This window comes from Salmo salar, chromosome 05, assembly GCF_965601325.2.
Source record: "Salmo salar chromosome 05, fSalSal1, whole genome shotgun sequence".
Classification (NCBI taxonomy): Eukaryota; Metazoa; Chordata; class Actinopteri; order Salmoniformes; family Salmonidae; genus Salmo; species Salmo salar.
The window spans coordinates 73,664,492-73,681,090 of record NC_138295.1 but is presented as its reverse complement, the minus strand read 5'-3'; the positions used below and the strand labels follow the sequence as shown (position 1 = coordinate 73,681,090).

The window sequence follows — 16,599 nt, the reverse complement described above, 5'->3', positions numbered from 1 at the left end:
CTTTTACCCAGAGATAAGTATCTACTTCAGCACATATAATATGTACAGTGCCTTCAGAAAGTATTCACACCTCCTGACTTATTCCACATTTTGTTGTGTTTCAACCTGAATTCTAAATGGATTCCATAGATCTTTTCTCTCACCCATCTATACACAGTACCCCATAACGACAAAGTGAATTTTTGTAAATGTAATGAAAATGAAATACAGAAATATCTCATTTACATAAGTATTTCAACCCCTGAGTGATGCATGTTAGAAACACATTTGGCAGCGATTACAGCGATTACAGATTACAGCGATTACAGCTGATTACAGATTACAGCTGATTACATCTGATTACAGATTACAGCTGATTACAGATGAGTCTTTGCCCACCTGGATTGTACAATATTTGTACATTATTCTTTTTTTAATTCTTCAAGCGCTGTCAAGTTTGTTGATTATTGCTAGACAGACATTTTCAAGTCTTACCATAGATTTTCAAGCCGATTTAAGTCAAAACTGTAACTAGGCCACTCAGGAACGTTCACTGTGTTCTTGGTAAGCAACTCCAGTGTTAGAAACACCTTCCTAATATTGAGTTGAACCCCCCTTTGCCCTCAGAACAGCCTCAATTCATCGGGGTATGGACTCCACAAGGTGTTGAAAGAGTTCCACAGGGATGCTGGCCCATGTTGACTCCAATGCTTCCCACAGTCGTCATGTTGGCTGGATATTATTGGGTGGTGGACCATTGTTGATACACACGGGAAACTGTTAAAGTGTGAAAAAACCCAGCAGCGTTGCAGTTCTTGAAAAACTACAACCGGTACGCCTGGCACCTACTACCATACCCCGTTCAAAGGCACTTAAATCTTTTGTCTTGCCCATTCACCCTCTGAATGGCACACATACACAATCCATGCATCAATTGTTTCAAGGCTTAAAAATCCTTCTTTACACTGATTGAAGTGGATTTAACAAGTGACATCAGTGATGTGTTGGATTTGCCCCAAACATAACACTTTGTATTCAGGACATAAAGTTAATTTTTTTGCAGTATTTTGGAATATTTCTATTCTGTACAGGCTTCCTTCTTTTCACTCTGTCAATTAGATTAGAATTGTGGAGTAACTACAATGTTGTTGATCCATCCTCGGTTTTTTCCTGTCACAGCAGGGGCGAAAATCTGATATCCACTTTGGAGGGGACAATTACATGAAATTTTCTCAAGAGCAATTCCTGAGGGGGACACCAAAAGTAGTGCTGTAACACATAACCTACATTGTAATATGGTAAATGTATATTGAGGAACCAAAGAAATAAGGTGTTTGCCATACTCCTAACTACCCAAAACTACACAACTAATCACAACAGCAATACCATTGCCTTTAACAAATCTTAGTTCAGTCACCAGTTTAAGTTGAGAGTGGGGGTATCCATGGCATTTTCCAATTATGTTCCTATTTTATAAGTCAAAAAAATGGAGAACCTTTCATAATGTTGCCAAACAAAGACTCAACAAACTTACCTGAGACTCCCTGTTTCTGCCAGTCTGTCCCTGCATATCTGTCCCCAACTCTGCTGTCTGTGTGCCATCTGTTGCCTGCTCTGCCTAATGACATCATTGTGAAACATTTCCATTAGAATTTCATTTCTTTCTTATGAACATTTTATCAACTAGTCTTTGAGATATTAGGCTACTAGGGTTCTTACTATGCGTTTTGGTGTATTGAAAAATACTCCGTCTTTTATTTTTCTGCCATTTTTCTACCTGGCTGGCTGGCTGGCTACACACACAGTGTGTAGGTTATTTACAGTAGGAGATGGGCTTCTATCATCTTCAATCATTCTATATGGGCTTCGATCTAAAAGGTAGCTAGCAAATGTGAAACGGATTAAAATGACAAGAGTTGACAGCTGTATGAGTTCACCATTTACACAACATATGCTGCAACTTTTTGTAATTTTAATAGTTTGTTTCATATTGGCTGGCTTCCAACAATAGCTGAATTTGCAAAGCTAGCGAGCACCAATTCAGTTTCAGTGGTGTTTGCTATAATCTTTGCTACCCGGGTTAAATAAAGGTGAAATAAAATAAATAAATAAAAGTTCTCTTGCGACAATTTAGCTTTTGCAACGAGACCATTAAATATATTTAAGACAATGGTAGAAGAGAGTGTAGTTCTGTTCAGTTTGGACTTCAGTTTATCGCTAACCTTATCACAGGGACTTTGAAGCACTAACTTACATCATCTGCATGCTGATTCCATCTTTGACGACGCCACATAAATGGAATAGGTACTAGCTAGCTTAATAGTTAATATTTGCGCGCTAGCTCTGCATATTCAGCTAGTGTGTGTGTGCGCGATTGACTGGATGAACCTCATGGCAGTTACGTAGCAAGCTAAGGAACTGGCAGTGGATCAAACCATTGTGAGGCAAAGGGCGGGGGGGTCGCAATCTTTTGAAACTTAAAAACGCGCTATTAAGTGTCTATAATCAGCACAATTGCTTTCATTGCGTATTATTAATATTATTTCAATTACATAGTTATGTTTCAGTGATATTGGGGGGGACAAATCATATTTTTCCCAGGGTGGGGGGGTCGTGTCCCCCCCGTCCCCCCCGGGATTTCCGCCCCTGTGTCACAGCCATTAAACTCTAACTGTTGTAAAGTCACCATTGGCCTCATGGTAAAAATCCCTGAGTGGTTTCTTTCTTCTCTGGCAGCTGAGTTAGGGAAGGACGCCTGTATTTTGGAAGTGTAATTAATAACTTCACCATGCTCATAGGAATATTCAATGTCTGCTTTTTTATTTTTACCCATCTACCAATAGCTGCACTTCTTTGCGTGGCATTGGAAAACCTCCCTGGTCTTTGTGGTTGAATCTGTGTTTGAAATTCACTGCTCGACTGAGGGACCTTACAGATAATTGTATGTATAGGGTACAGTGATGAGGTAGTCATTTAGAAATCATGATAAACACTATTATTGCTCACAGAGTCCATGCAACTTATGTGACTTGTTAAGCAAACTTTTTACTCCTGAACTTACTTAGGCTTGCAATAACAAAGGGGTTGAATATTTATTGACGCAAGACATTTCAGCTTTTCATTTTGTATTAATTTGTAAAAATGTCTAAAATCATAATTCAACTTTGACATTATGGGCTATTGTGTATAAGGCATTTGACTCAATTGTATCTATTTTAAATTCAGGCTGAAACACAACAACATGTGGAAAAGGTCAGGGGTGATGTCACAGCTGTCGTGGAAGAGAGAATGGGACCAAGGCGCAGCGGGTTGCGTCCTCAACATATTTATTTATAATAAATGCAAATACCACGGAAAAACAATAAACAAACTAACGACAGGAACAGAGAAGCAGGCTCAACAAAAGCAGTGCTATCAAACAACTACCCACAAGTGACAAACAAAAACACACACCTATTTATAGGACTCCCAATCAGAGGCAACTAGAAACACCTGCCTCCAATTGAGAGTCCAGCACCCAACCTACACATAGAAAACTATCCTAGAACATACACATAGAAATACAAACATAGACCAGTGACCAAAAAACCCCATAATACATAAATAAAGTACCCTCTGCCACGTCCTGACCAAACTACAATAACACAATATCCTCTATACTGGTCAGGATGTGACAGTACCCCCCCCCCCCCCCCCCCCCCCAAAGGTGCAGACCCCGGATGCACCTACACAAAACACAGAGAACCCCCAAAACAAACAGAAAAATCCCCCCTAAACTAGAGGGAGGGAAGGGAGGGTGGCTACACCCCCCCCTCCCCAACCCACCTATATTGGAGGCGGCTCAGGTGCGGGACGTGGACTCCGCTCCACCCTCGACGTCGCCCACTTAGGTGGTGCCCCTGGCCGTGCCGGAGGACTGGTGGGCGATCCTGACTTCGCCCGGCTGGCGGGCGATTCTTGCTGCGCCCGGCTGGCGGGCGTCTCTGGCTGCGCCCGGCTGGCGGGCGACCCTTGCTGCGCCCGGCTGGCGGCGGCTCTGGCAGATCCGGACAGGCGGGCCGCTCTGGCAGCTCCTGACTGGCGGGCGGCTCTGGCAGCTCCTGACTGGCGGGCGGCTCTGGCAGCTCCTGACTGGCGGGCAGCTCTGGCAGCTCCTGACTGGCGGGCGGCTCTGGCAGCTCCTGACTGGCGGGTGGCTCTGGCGGCACCAGACTGGTGAGGCTGGGCTGACGCACTAGAAGCCTGATGCGTGGGGCTGGTACTGGACGTGCCAGCCTGGAGACACGCACCTCAGGGCTAGTGCGGGGAGCGGGAACAGGCCGAGTCGGACTGGGTTGACGCACTAGAAGCCTGATGCGTGGGGCTGGTACTGGACGTGCCAGCCTGGAGACACGCACCTCAGGGCTAGTGCGGGGAGCGGGAACAGGCCGAGTCGGACTGGGTTGACGCACTAGAAGCCTGATGCGTGGGGCTGGTACTGGGCGTGCCAGCCTGGAGACACGCACCTCAAGGCTAGTGCGTGTAGCGGGAAACACTGGACCGTAGAGGCGCACTGGCGGTCTCGAGCGCAGGGCTGGCATCACCCCTACTGGCTGGATGCCCACTTTCCCCTGGCACATGCGGGGCGCTGGTACTGCGCGTACCGGCCTGAAAATACCCGGCCTCGCCACAGCACCCATCACCCCAAAGCACGGGACCTGTCCAGTTTGTCTCTGCCCAAAAAGGGTACGGGGAGCTGGCCTGGGGCTCCATCCTCGCCCCGCCAAACTGCCCTTGTGCCCCCCCCAAAAAAATTATTGGGGCTGCCTCTCGGGCTCCCTTGCCAGCGCGTACATAGCCTCATAACGCCGCCTCTCAGCCTTCGCCTCCTCGATCTCCTCCCATGGGCGACGGTATTCCCCAGCCTGATGCCAAGGTCCAGCCCCGTCCAGAATCTCCTCCCAAGTCCATTCTTCGCCATAGTCCATGTAGTTAGTGACCTGCTCCTTCTTCCGCTGCTTGGTCCTGTTGTGGTGGGTAGTTCTGTCACAGCTGTCGTGGAAGAGAGAAGGGGACCAAGGCGCAGCGGGTTGTGTCCTCAACATATTTATTTATAATAAATGCGAACACCACGGAAAAACAATAAACAAACTAACGACAGGAACAGAGAAGCAGGCTCAACAAAAGCAGTGCTATCAAACAACTACCCACAAGTGACAAAAACACACACCTATTTATAGGACTCCCAATCAGAGGCAACTAGAAACACCTGCCTCCAATTGAGAGTCCAGCACCCAACCTACACATAGAAAACTATTCTAGAACATACACATAGAAATACAAACATAGACCAGTGACCAAAAAACCCCGTAATACATAAATAAACTACCCTCTGCCACGTCCTGACCAAACTACAATAACACAATATCCTCTATACTGGTCAGGACGTGACAGGTGAACTTTCTGAAGGGACTCATCTCTCTAATTCAGCATTTTCTTTCCTTCTCTATTCCTCCCTCCCTTACTCTCTCTCCTTCTTTCCCTCTTTCTCCATCCCTTACTCTCTCTCCTTCCTTCCCTTCTTATACATCTCTCTCTTCCTCTCTTCCTAGATTACATTTAAATGATTAGATTATTGTTCACTAACATATATTCTGCCTTACTTTCTAAGCCCCATTTGTCTCCCCAGTCCCCATCCCTCTCTGTCTCTCTGACATCACTCATTCTCTCTATCTGTCCCTGAGATATGATCATGTGTCAACTGGAGTTGATGAGTGCTGTTTTAATGTGCTGATCCTGGCACTAACCAAAGAGGTTCAAAATGTTTCATCTCTCACTCCCCCCCTCTATATATCTCTCTCTCCCCCCTCCAGGCTCTCCCTCTGCTCCGACCTCTGTCTCCTGGGAGTATGAGAGTGGTGATGGTGGGGTGTCTCTGCGCTGGCGCCCTCCAGTGGACATGGGGGGTCGTAGCGAGGTGTGGTACGGGGTGGTGTGTAGGATCTGTCCCTCGGCCACCTTCGCCGCCCCGGGGGCGTGCTCCTGGTGTGGAGAGGCGGTCACCTTCACCCCATCCCAGACTGGCATCAAGCAGACCAAGGTCACCCTCAATAACCTGCTCACCAGAGTCACCTACCTTATACAGGTATGACTACAACTCCCATGAGCACTAGATTTACATGCCTCTTAGAGGTAGGACTATAACTCCCATGAGCACTAGATTTACATGCCTCTTAGAGGTAAGACTATAACTCCCATGAGTACGAGAGTTAACTATTTCATACAGGTAGAACTAAAACTTCCCTGATCACCTACCCCATATAGACACTACATTTCCCGTCACCTACCTCATACAGGTATAAAACTTGTGCATTAGAGTCACCTACCTCATATAGATACTGGATTAAATGTACATCCACTTACTTAGTTAACCTAACCTTGTCTTACTTTTTTCTGCTGTTGATTGACAGGTGCAAGCGGTCAATGATGTCTCAGCTCTGAGTCCTTTCCCACCTCAATTCACCAGCATCAATTTCACTACTAGCCAATCAGGTGAGAGCATGAGTCAGGCTTAAAGGGCCCTTCTGCCACTTTTCATCTCCAGCACCAAACCAGTGTCTACATACGTGAAATCAGTGCATTTCTATGATCTGTGGTTAAAAAGCTTCTCTGTAACATCACACTGTAGGATTAAAAGTAATTTTCAAATCCTTCAAGAAGTTTCTAGTCTTGCTCCCCACGTCACCGTGAATCTCATAGTGTTTGAAAATCACTTTTTTTGTTGTAACTTTTGATGATGTCATCGGGTAGAACTTTTTAGCTTCATATTTTTTCAACAAAACTTAGTAATGCGCCGTTTTCACATATGTTGACACTGCTATTGTACTGGAGATAATGAACATGAGAATGAAAGTGGTGAAGTTGCCCTTTAAGGAGTGTGACAAGAGAGTAAAGGAATAAACTTTCAGTTTGTTCTTTTTATGTGTGTGTGTGTGTGTGTGTGTGTGTGTGTGTGTGTGTGTGTGTGTGTGTGTGTGTGTGTGTGTGTGTGTGTGTGTGTGTGTGTGTGTACTTCATGTCTGTCTGTCAGTCTACATCAGTTTCTATGAGTATGAGTCTCTATCTCTCTCTCTTTTCTGCTCTCCATCTTTTCCGGTCCTGCTCTCTGGACTCGATATCCTGTCAGCTCACATTATGCTCAGAAGAGCGATATAGAGAGGGACAGAGAGAGAGGGAGAGAGTTTACAGACAGACAGTTTAGACAGGCCGTTTATAGACAGACAGTTTATAGACAGACAGAGAGAAACTTGTAACTTTTTATTTAGCTATTTTCCTCCTTTTGAAAATAAAGAATTTCTTATAGCCAATTAGATTTGAACAAATAACATTTTGAAGCCCCCATACGGGCAGAGATCTGCTAATAATAATGGTATTATTAGGTTGTTATAACCTCTGTTTGTGTTGCCTTCTGTGAGTTAGAGAAAGCATTTGGGGTTGTGAAATGACAGGAATTCTAATAGATATGACCATTGTAAGCACAGAGTCATACTGGGCCTGTTCGCAGCCGTGGTGGCACAGCTAAGTCTGGCAGGCAAGTCCATACCACAGATAGAACAATGAGACAAGTCCATACCACAGATAGAACAATGAGACAAGTCCATACCACAGATAGAACAATGAGACAAGTCCATACCACAGATAGAACAATGAGACAAGTCCATACCACAGATAGAACAATGAGACAAGTCCATACCACAGATAGAACAATGAGACAAGTCCATACCACAGATAGAACAATGAGACAAGTCCATACCACAGATAGAACAATGAGACAGATGTTTCAATGGATGTATAAATGTGAAGCATCTGGTTGGCGTTTCAACTCACTACCAAATATGGTGATGAGAGTAAGCCCAGTGGCCAACATTCTGATCATTTTCTCATTGATTAAACATTTGATCTCCATACAGTTATCTGTTTCCAAAACTATAATCTGTAACAAACAGAGTGGACTGTGTTTTTTATACTTTACCCTTTGCCAACGTTTCTAAAAATGGAGTGCGAGGGCTAGTTGAGTTATTGCAGACGGGCACTTCATAGTAGGCGTTCTAACGGAAATATGCAAATTAATGTATTTATTTATTTATTTAATTTATTATTTAACTAGGCAAGTCAGTTAACAACAAATTCTTATTTACAATGACGGCCTACCAAAAGGCAAAGACCTCCTGTGGGGACGGGGACGGGGATGGGGACGGGGGCAGGGACGGGGACAGGGACGGGGACTAGGACGGGGACGGGACGGGACGGGGACGGGGGCTGGGATGAAAATAAATAAATAACATATAAATATAGGACAAAACACACATCATGACAAGAGAGACAACACAACACTACATAAAGAGAGACCTAAGACAACAACATAGCAAGGCAGCAACACATGACAACACAGCATGGTAGCAACACAACATGACAACAACATGGTAGCAACACAACATGGTAGCAACACAACATGACAACAACATGGTAGCAACACAACATGGTAGCAACACAACATGGTAGAAGGAGAAAAAGGCTAGAACGCTCCAATAGGATCTCACTAGCTTGTGCTTAGCTCTGCCCACCTCCTTGCTTGTTCTTCCCACTATGATTCATTTTCTCCCATTGGAAACGACAGGCTCTGGGCTATCTTGGGTCAGTTACACAAATCTTTGGCCATACACACTCTACAGAGCTGGCTCTTTCACTAGTCTGTGTCATGCTGCCCCCATCTGGTCAATACAGAATTGACATGATCTGGCAAGGCCAGCTTGTGTTCTCCCTCCTGTTCCTCTTTCTTCCTCCCTCTTTCTTTACAAAACTCATACATCTCTCTCACCGTCTCTCTCTCTCTCTCCCAGTGCCCTCTCCGGTCCCTAGCCTGCACCAGTTAAGTCGAGCCCCAGACTCCATCACACTGTCCTGGCCACAGCCTGACAGACCCAATGGAGACATACTGGAGTACCAGCTCAGATACTATGACAAGGTATAGGCTACACACACATGCACGCACATATGCATGTAGACACAAGTACATACACCCAGAGACTGAACCATTCTCTCTCTCTCCCTCCCTCCCCCTCTCTCCCAGGGTTCAGATGAGGACAGTGCAGTGAGTGTGTTCAGTGAGACCAACACAGTGACCGTCAACTCTCTGGCTCCTGGCTCCATCTACGCCTTCCAGATCAGGGCCCGCAACGAGAGGGGCTATGGCCCCTACAGTCATACTATCTACTTCACTACATTGGCCCTGGGTAACTCACACACAAACACACAAATGCACACGCCACACACACACTCACATACACACACAGTCAAACACACCCTCTAAATCTTTCTCTGTTTCTCACTTTTTCTTTCTCAGAGGGGAGTTCTAAGCAGATCCAGAATCGGCTCCCTCTATTGGTCGGTTCTGTGATGGGCGGGGCAGCCTTCCTCCTGGTCGTTGTGGCGATAGTGGTTGTTTTTGTGTTCCGCAGGTGAGTGGGTCCTTAACTCCTATCCACACATACATGATCATGTCACACTCATGTCACACACACACACAGTTGAATGTTCTGAAACACTGGTTTGTTGTGTCTCTACTCAGTAAGAGGAGGGAGAGCCCCTACAGTGACAGACTCCAGAGGTACATCAGCCACAAAGGTGAGTCAGCGTGTAGGATGACTACTATTATCATTCTGTCTGTAATATTCTCAGCTGCACATACAGTATATGCTACTTCTATGGTGTTGTTGACATGTTGGTGCAGAGGATGCCTCTGCACTGTGTTATAGAGGACAATGGAAGTAGTGACCGTGTCTAATTACCATCATAACCCCAAGGGCTTGTGGGAGAAAGAGGGGGTGAGGGGAGGGAAAGACAGAGAAGAAGAGAGAGTGACAGCATGAGACATCTGTAGAGAGACAGAGAGAAAAAGACATGGGAAATGAAAGGGAGAGGGAAAAGGAGGGAGAAAGATGAGGAGAGGAAGAAATACATGTTCTGCTTGTCCAAATGCAGCATGTTTTTATTGAGGGTGACATTATCCCTCTGGGCTCAGTGTTCTGCCATCATGCAGCATGTCACGCAGCATGGCTTGACCCAGACATGTCAAAGTCTAGGGCCAAATACTGTACATCAACACACTGTACAGGCCCTATTTTGTAATTGTACTGGTTCACTACAGCCATCCCTGCTCTGTGTGTTCCCTCTGGCAGGGGGGGTGAAGTACTACGTGGACCCTTCCACCTATGAGGACCCCAGTGAGGCGGTCAAGGAGTTTGCCCGTGAGATCGACCCCTCTCACCTCAAGATAGAAGAGGTGATTGGTGCAGGTAGGGGTCCTGGTTTGATCCATGCTTACAGGGATAGTTCTGTAAAAAGCTTGTCAGGTGTTTTCATAGCTCATAAGTTGGGCCAGGAGTCAAGCTGGGTCCAAACTCAACTCATAATATCTCTCTCTCTCTCTCTCCCACCCTTTCCCCCACCAGCCCAGTTTGGGGAGGTGTCTCGGGGGCGCTACCGGCCCCTGGGTCGTAGGGAGGTGCTGGTGGCGGTGAAGACGCTGCGCTGGGGCGTGACAGACAGAGAGAAGGCGGTGTTTATGACCGAGGCGGGGGTGCTGGGACAGTTTGACCACCCCAACGTGCTGAAGCTGGAGGGGGTGGTCACCCACAACCCACCAGAGAGGATCATCACTGAGTTCATGGAGAATGGACCACTGGATGCCTTCCTCAGGGTGAGAGCTACAACATCTACATCATGTTTGACCAAGAACTACAACTCCCATCTACAACATGTTCGACCAAGAACTACAACTCCCATCTACACCATGTTAGACTAAGAACTACAACTCACATCTACACCATGTTAGACTAAGAACTACGACTCACATCTACACAGTAACTAACTCCTCAGGGTGAGACTGATAGAACAGTACATCATATTACAATAACTGACCATAATCTATCTCTCTCTCTATCTCTCCATCTCTTTCACCCCCCAGGAGAATGAGGACCAGTTCAGTGTTCTCCAGCTGGTAGGGATGGTGAGGGGTGTTGGGGCTGGGATGAGGTACCTCTCTGAGAGGAACTTTGTCCACCGGGACCTGTCTGCCAGGAACGTGTTGGTCAACTCTAACCTGGTGTGTAAGGTGTCTGACTTTGGCCTGTCGCGCCTCATGAGCAGCCTGGACCACAACATGCCCACCTACACTGCCTCACTGGTACATGCTGCTGGGAAATTGAGTTTTCCTGTTGTTATGCTTTTGTGTTTCTTTAATGATGTTTAGTCTTGTATTTCCACTTTAAAAGACTACTTATGTTAATAGAATATCACAACATTCACATTCCTCAACCACTCACCCTTCTCTCTCCTCTCAGGGCAGTAAGATTCCGGTCAGGTGGACAGCCCCGGAGGCCTTCCAGCATCGGAAATTCAGCTCAGCTAGTGATGTCTGGAGCTTCGGAGTGCTCATGTGGGAAGTGATGTCATATGGCGAGCGGCCATACTGGGACATGAGCAATCAGGAGGTGAGTTGTGGGAGGGTTAAGTGAGAGCCAAACAGAGACTAAACACACTGACAGCTGAACAGAATGGTTAATCATCTCTAAGTCCCTCTGTACTGCTGGGACCTCTCTATATAGGGCAGCTTGTTAACATCCAGATGGTTACTAATACCCTTCCTCCTTCTTTCTCTCTCGCCCTCTCTCTCTCTCTGCCTCTCTCTCTCTCTCTCTGCCTCTCTCTCTCTCCCCCTCTCGCTCTCTCTCTTCTTGCTCTTCCTCCCTTCGCCACTCTCTCTCTCCCTTTGCCTCTCTGTCTCCCTCTCCCTGCCCCTGTCCCCCTTCTTTCTCCCCTCCCCTACCTCCTCTCTCTTCCCTCTCTATAATACAGGTAATGAAGGTGGTAGCAGACCAGTACCGTCTCCCAGCCCCCCATAACTGTCCTCCAGCGCTCCACTCCCTGATGCTGCAGTGTTGGCAGGCTGAGAGGGGCGACCGGCTAGGCTTCGACTCCCTCCTCTCCTCCCTGGACAGGCTCATACGACACCCTGCCTCCCTCAAGGCAGAGCATCCCCGGTGAGACTACACCTCCCATCTGCCTTTTCTTCCATATTTTACACAGCAGACGTAACGGATCACATTCACAAACAGTGACCTTAGGAGAGCATGTATTACGTTATCATGTAAATGTATTGAATCATTGCTATGTTAGGCCAATCATTTTCGATCTCGATCTTTCCCTCTCCAACTCAAGCTCCACCCAGCCACTGCTGAGCCCCACCCCCACAGACCTGTCATCAGTGGCGACGGTCAGTGAGTGGCTGACAGCGTTGAGGATGGACAGATATAAGGACCAGTTTGAGAGTGCACATCTGGACACACTGGACCGAGTCAGCAGGGTAACCATGGAGTGAGTCCTGGGCTTCCATTTCAATATCAATAAAGTTATTTTCATAAAATGCTAATCATGCTATTATAAGCAATTGATACTTTTCTGAACTCTCTCTCTCGTTCTCTCCTTCCCTCAGGGATGTGCAGAACCTGGGGGTGAACCTGTTGGGACACCAGAGGAAGATCACCAATGCAGCCCAGCAGCTCAGAACTCACCTCACCCAGGGCCAGGTGGAGGTCTAGAACCGACCTATCACCTGAGAGCTTCACAGGAAGTAACAGAGAGATGCACTATTGGAGCTGTAGTCCAAGGCAAAGCAAGATCTGGGAGGAGAGTTGCTGAGGAGGAACAGGAAGATTTGAAGGGGAAAAGTCTTAAAAAATGTGTTTTATTTCACTTGTTTGCTGTTGTTACCATTCTAACTCTCTCTTTGCCAGTCTTTACCTTGCTCTTCCTCCTCTCTTTTTCTCACAAATCCCACGTTGTCTCACTACTGTCCCTCCCTCTTTCACTCGTAAGTGTCACCACCCTCAATAAATGAAAACAGTGAAAATGTATTTTTTACCCAAACATAGGGATCTCCAGTCACAAGCAATTGCATAGACAATCAAAACTGATTTTACTGATTAATGTTGATATCATGAACACTGTTCATGATTATTTGTTAAGCTACATCACATCATCTGTACTGAAATCATAAAATGGCAACCCTTGTTGACTAAACATTAGCCAATGGTTTTTCCCATCAGTCACTAGCCTGGTCACTTTTATGGGGATTATTCCATTAGACTCAAGAAATGGGGTTGTAGTTTATGTCGTGGCAGAATGGAGTCACCCACCATTGAGCAGCACCCCCCTCTGTTTATATTTCACAGTTCACATTCCTTTTTTTATAGATAAAGTCACTGGGTCATTTGAGCATTGTGAATGTGAAATGGTTTAACTGGACTATGTGATCTGATTGCCCATCGAAGTAAGGAAGGCGATGTTATGCTTTGTGAGTATTTCGGGTCTGTTTGTGTTAATGTTCATGTGTGTGTGTGTGTGTGTGTGTGTGTGTGTGTGTGTGTGTGTGTGTGTGTGTGTGTGTGTGTGTGTGTGTGTGTGTGTGTGTGTGTGTGTGTGTGTGTGTGTGTGTGTGTGTGTGTGTGTGTGGGGGGAGTACGCGCGTGCGTGAAGAAATCCCCATCAACTGAGGAGGGTCACCATTCTGTGTCGCTCCTCCTTGAACCGTCCGGCTAACAAAATCACACAGTTTCCCTGTAACAATAAATCCATAGCACTTACAGTACAATAAAACATATCAACATTTGTAACATGACAGTTTAATTCACACAGTAATATTAATTTCATCCGTTTCACATCTCCAATGGTTTCCACACTCCCAGGGTTCTGTGTTCTGTCCCTCCCTGGAGAAAGCCTCAGATGAGGTGTGTTTGACCCCTTTGATAGCCCACAGATTGTCAGCCATCCAGAACAGTGTCATAAATCGGGATTTTGTCATCACTCTGGACCTCGGCACCTACAAGTCTCCAGTCGCGAGCTTCACCTTCTCTCATTCTTCGATTGTGTGTGTGTGTGTGTGTGTGTGTGTGTGTGAGTGTGTGTGTGTGTGTGTGTGTGTGTGTGTGTGTGTGTGTGTGTGTGTGTGTGTGTGTGTGTGTGTGTGTGTGTGTGGGCACTTGAGTAAGTGTGTTTATTTTTATGTGTTCACCACTATTCCACTATTGTGCAAATTTGTAAAATAAAGAATATGATTTTATTTAAATCACTGCATTAAGCCTGTTATGTGTCTGACACATAAAAACTGTTTAATCACCAGGGGGCAGTAGCGATTTTAGCATGTCAATCTTGGTGGGACAAACTCAAAAACAAATTGCCAGCAAAGCCACTACACAACACTAAGCAATACATGAATTGCACTATAACGGTGAAAACTGTGCCCACAAACTGTTGGGGAACTGTTTCTTTTCAGCACCATGCAGGGAATCCTTACGCTTGTTACACCTGGCTATCAGCGGAGCCTTGTCTGGCAGCGAAACAGTTCATTCAGCCTCATTTACTGCCTTTTTAAAAAACATGGCTGTTATGGCTGACTTGCTTAAACAAATGAGGTTTCTACTGACAATTGAGATGTAGAACTATGGCATAAGGGAACGGTGAGCGGATAAGGGGCTATCCGTAATTTCGATTAAGACATTCATTAGCGAGCTAAGACGGACGTAGTCAATATAACCATTTTTTTAGCACTTTTAAAATGTACAGCGACAGAATTCAGAACATGGGCTATTCTTACAGTCAGAACCTTAGGATAAATAAATGGGGCATATAAGCAGACAATGAAAGCTCTTCCAATATTTGATGAAGACATTTCTCTAAAACAGGCTATAGGCTACATGTCCACCACCAAGTCAGAACAGTAGGCTAAGTTATGAGGGGAAAAGGGGCCCCATTATTAGGGTGAGTCACATGGGCTACTAACAACTCACTACACAACATACACTTAGTATTACTTTCTTAGCTACAGTATACATATCTCCCTGGCATATTACGTAATTTATGCAGCAGCATACAATACATTTTTGGACTCTGTTGTGCTGTGCTCACTTGAACAGGAAGGTGGCATGGCGGTCCTTCTTGTGGGCAAATTTTTTCATTAAGTTTTGTCATCAAAGTCTGGCATTCTTTGGATGCTTTCAAGACAACTTGGAATTCAGAAAAAACAAGGTCGAATCATGACGTCAGTGATCTTCAGGTTGGAGCTCTAGAAAGAGGCCAGAGTTCCCAACTTGGAATTCCCAGTTAGATGACCGCTCAAAATGTAGTTTTTGAGTTCCCAGTTGTGTTGAACTCACTGAAGTCTGATATTTCCCAGTTCCGAGTTTCCAGTTGTTTTGAACGTGGCAGAAGTCATGCTGGATTGACAACATGGTCAATGTATTCGATCTTTTCTGGCCCATGGTGTTGCGTGTGAATGTTTAAGCTTGGAAAAGATACCCTTAAACCCAGACTTGGACCACACACCCTCTCCACCGAATAGCAGGCAGGGAAGCAAAATAGTGATTGCTTTGCAACGCTTGCAGTTAGCCACTGATTCCTTCCAAACCACTCATTGTTGAATTTGAGATTTCCAACTTGTTGTGTAATGTTTATGTCGAATGGCCAATGAGCACCGATACGTTTTATCTATAATTTCTCTTCATATGACAAGGATTGAAAAGGATTTGCCAGTAGATTGTCGACATGTTTCATGATGATGACTGCTTGTCTAGCTTGCTACCTAAGATTTTGAAAGTATGATGTTGACATGATCAGTCCAATCAAAGCTACTGTAGATATAACGTGATTTTACAATTTTATCTGTGGCCAATGACCTTGAGCCTTCTTGGATGGGCACTTCTAAAGTAAATTTATGGCAGCACCCAAGGGGCTTGAAATTTCTAACTCTCCCTTTAGATTTCGCAGTGTCCCCATGAGTGACAGAACACTGAGCCCATCACGGTGCAACTAGAGAAGATTACCAACCCCTACGCTCTGTATTTTCCGCTAGCTGCCCCTCCACCACAGAAAGCACTGAGCTTGGCTGAAACACCTGTGTTTTGGAGCTGCCTTACTCAAGAAAGCAAAAAAGAGACCATGTTTGAATGCACGGAGCACTCGAAGGGTGAGAGCCCAGTGGCCTTGCAAGGAAGGGTGTTCCCGAGCGGTCTGAATACTGAAATGTCACATTTCTCCAGTAGACTATTTAATTTATAAACATAATACATTATACATATATCATGCCATTGCAGAATACATTCCTCACCTTTTCTGGCCATGATGAGTTCATATTCCCGAAGCCATACAACAAATTCCCATGAGCATCATTAATTGGGCCAATTAGATAGGCTATTACAGTTGAAGTCGGAAGTTTACATACACCTAAGCCAAATACATTTAAACTCAGTTTTTCACAATTCCTGAGATTTAATCCTTGTAAAAAATTCCCTGTCTTATGTCAGTTAGGATCACCAATTTATTTTAAGAATGGGAAATGTCAGAATAATTGTAGAGAGAATGATTGATTTCAGATTTTATTTCTTTCATCACATTCCCAGTGGGTCAGAAGTTTACATACACTCAATTAGTATTTGGGAGCGTTGCCTTTCAATTGTATAACTTGAGTCAAATGTTTCGGGTAGCCTTCCACAAGCTTCCCACAATAAGTTGGGTGAATTTTGTCCC

General features: G+C 45.4%; 1 protein-coding gene across 1 annotated transcript in view; it reads left to right on the top strand.

The window, feature by feature from the left end:
• The window catches only part of LOC106605839 (ephrin type-B receptor 5), a 62,621-nt gene extending 49,518 nt beyond the window's left edge, over window positions 1-13,103 (top strand). Inside the window, exons 7-19 of the mRNA XM_045718781.2 lie at window positions 5,832-6,103; window positions 6,429-6,510; window positions 8,859-8,983; window positions 9,089-9,251; window positions 9,362-9,476; window positions 9,587-9,642; window positions 10,197-10,313; window positions 10,470-10,717; window positions 10,985-11,203; window positions 11,361-11,510; window positions 11,875-12,059; window positions 12,238-12,393; window positions 12,512-13,103. Of these exons, the coding sequence (XP_045574737.2) occupies window positions 5,832-6,103; window positions 6,429-6,510; window positions 8,859-8,983; window positions 9,089-9,251; window positions 9,362-9,476; window positions 9,587-9,642; window positions 10,197-10,313; window positions 10,470-10,717; window positions 10,985-11,203; window positions 11,361-11,510; window positions 11,875-12,059; window positions 12,238-12,393; window positions 12,512-12,617 (1,994 nt within the window). The 3' untranslated portion in view covers window positions 12,618-13,103. The remainder of the gene's footprint in view (window positions 1-5,831; window positions 6,104-6,428; window positions 6,511-8,858; window positions 8,984-9,088; window positions 9,252-9,361; window positions 9,477-9,586; window positions 9,643-10,196; window positions 10,314-10,469; window positions 10,718-10,984; window positions 11,204-11,360; window positions 11,511-11,874; window positions 12,060-12,237; window positions 12,394-12,511) is intronic.
• The last annotated feature ends 3,496 nt before the right edge of the window (window positions 13,104-16,599 follow it).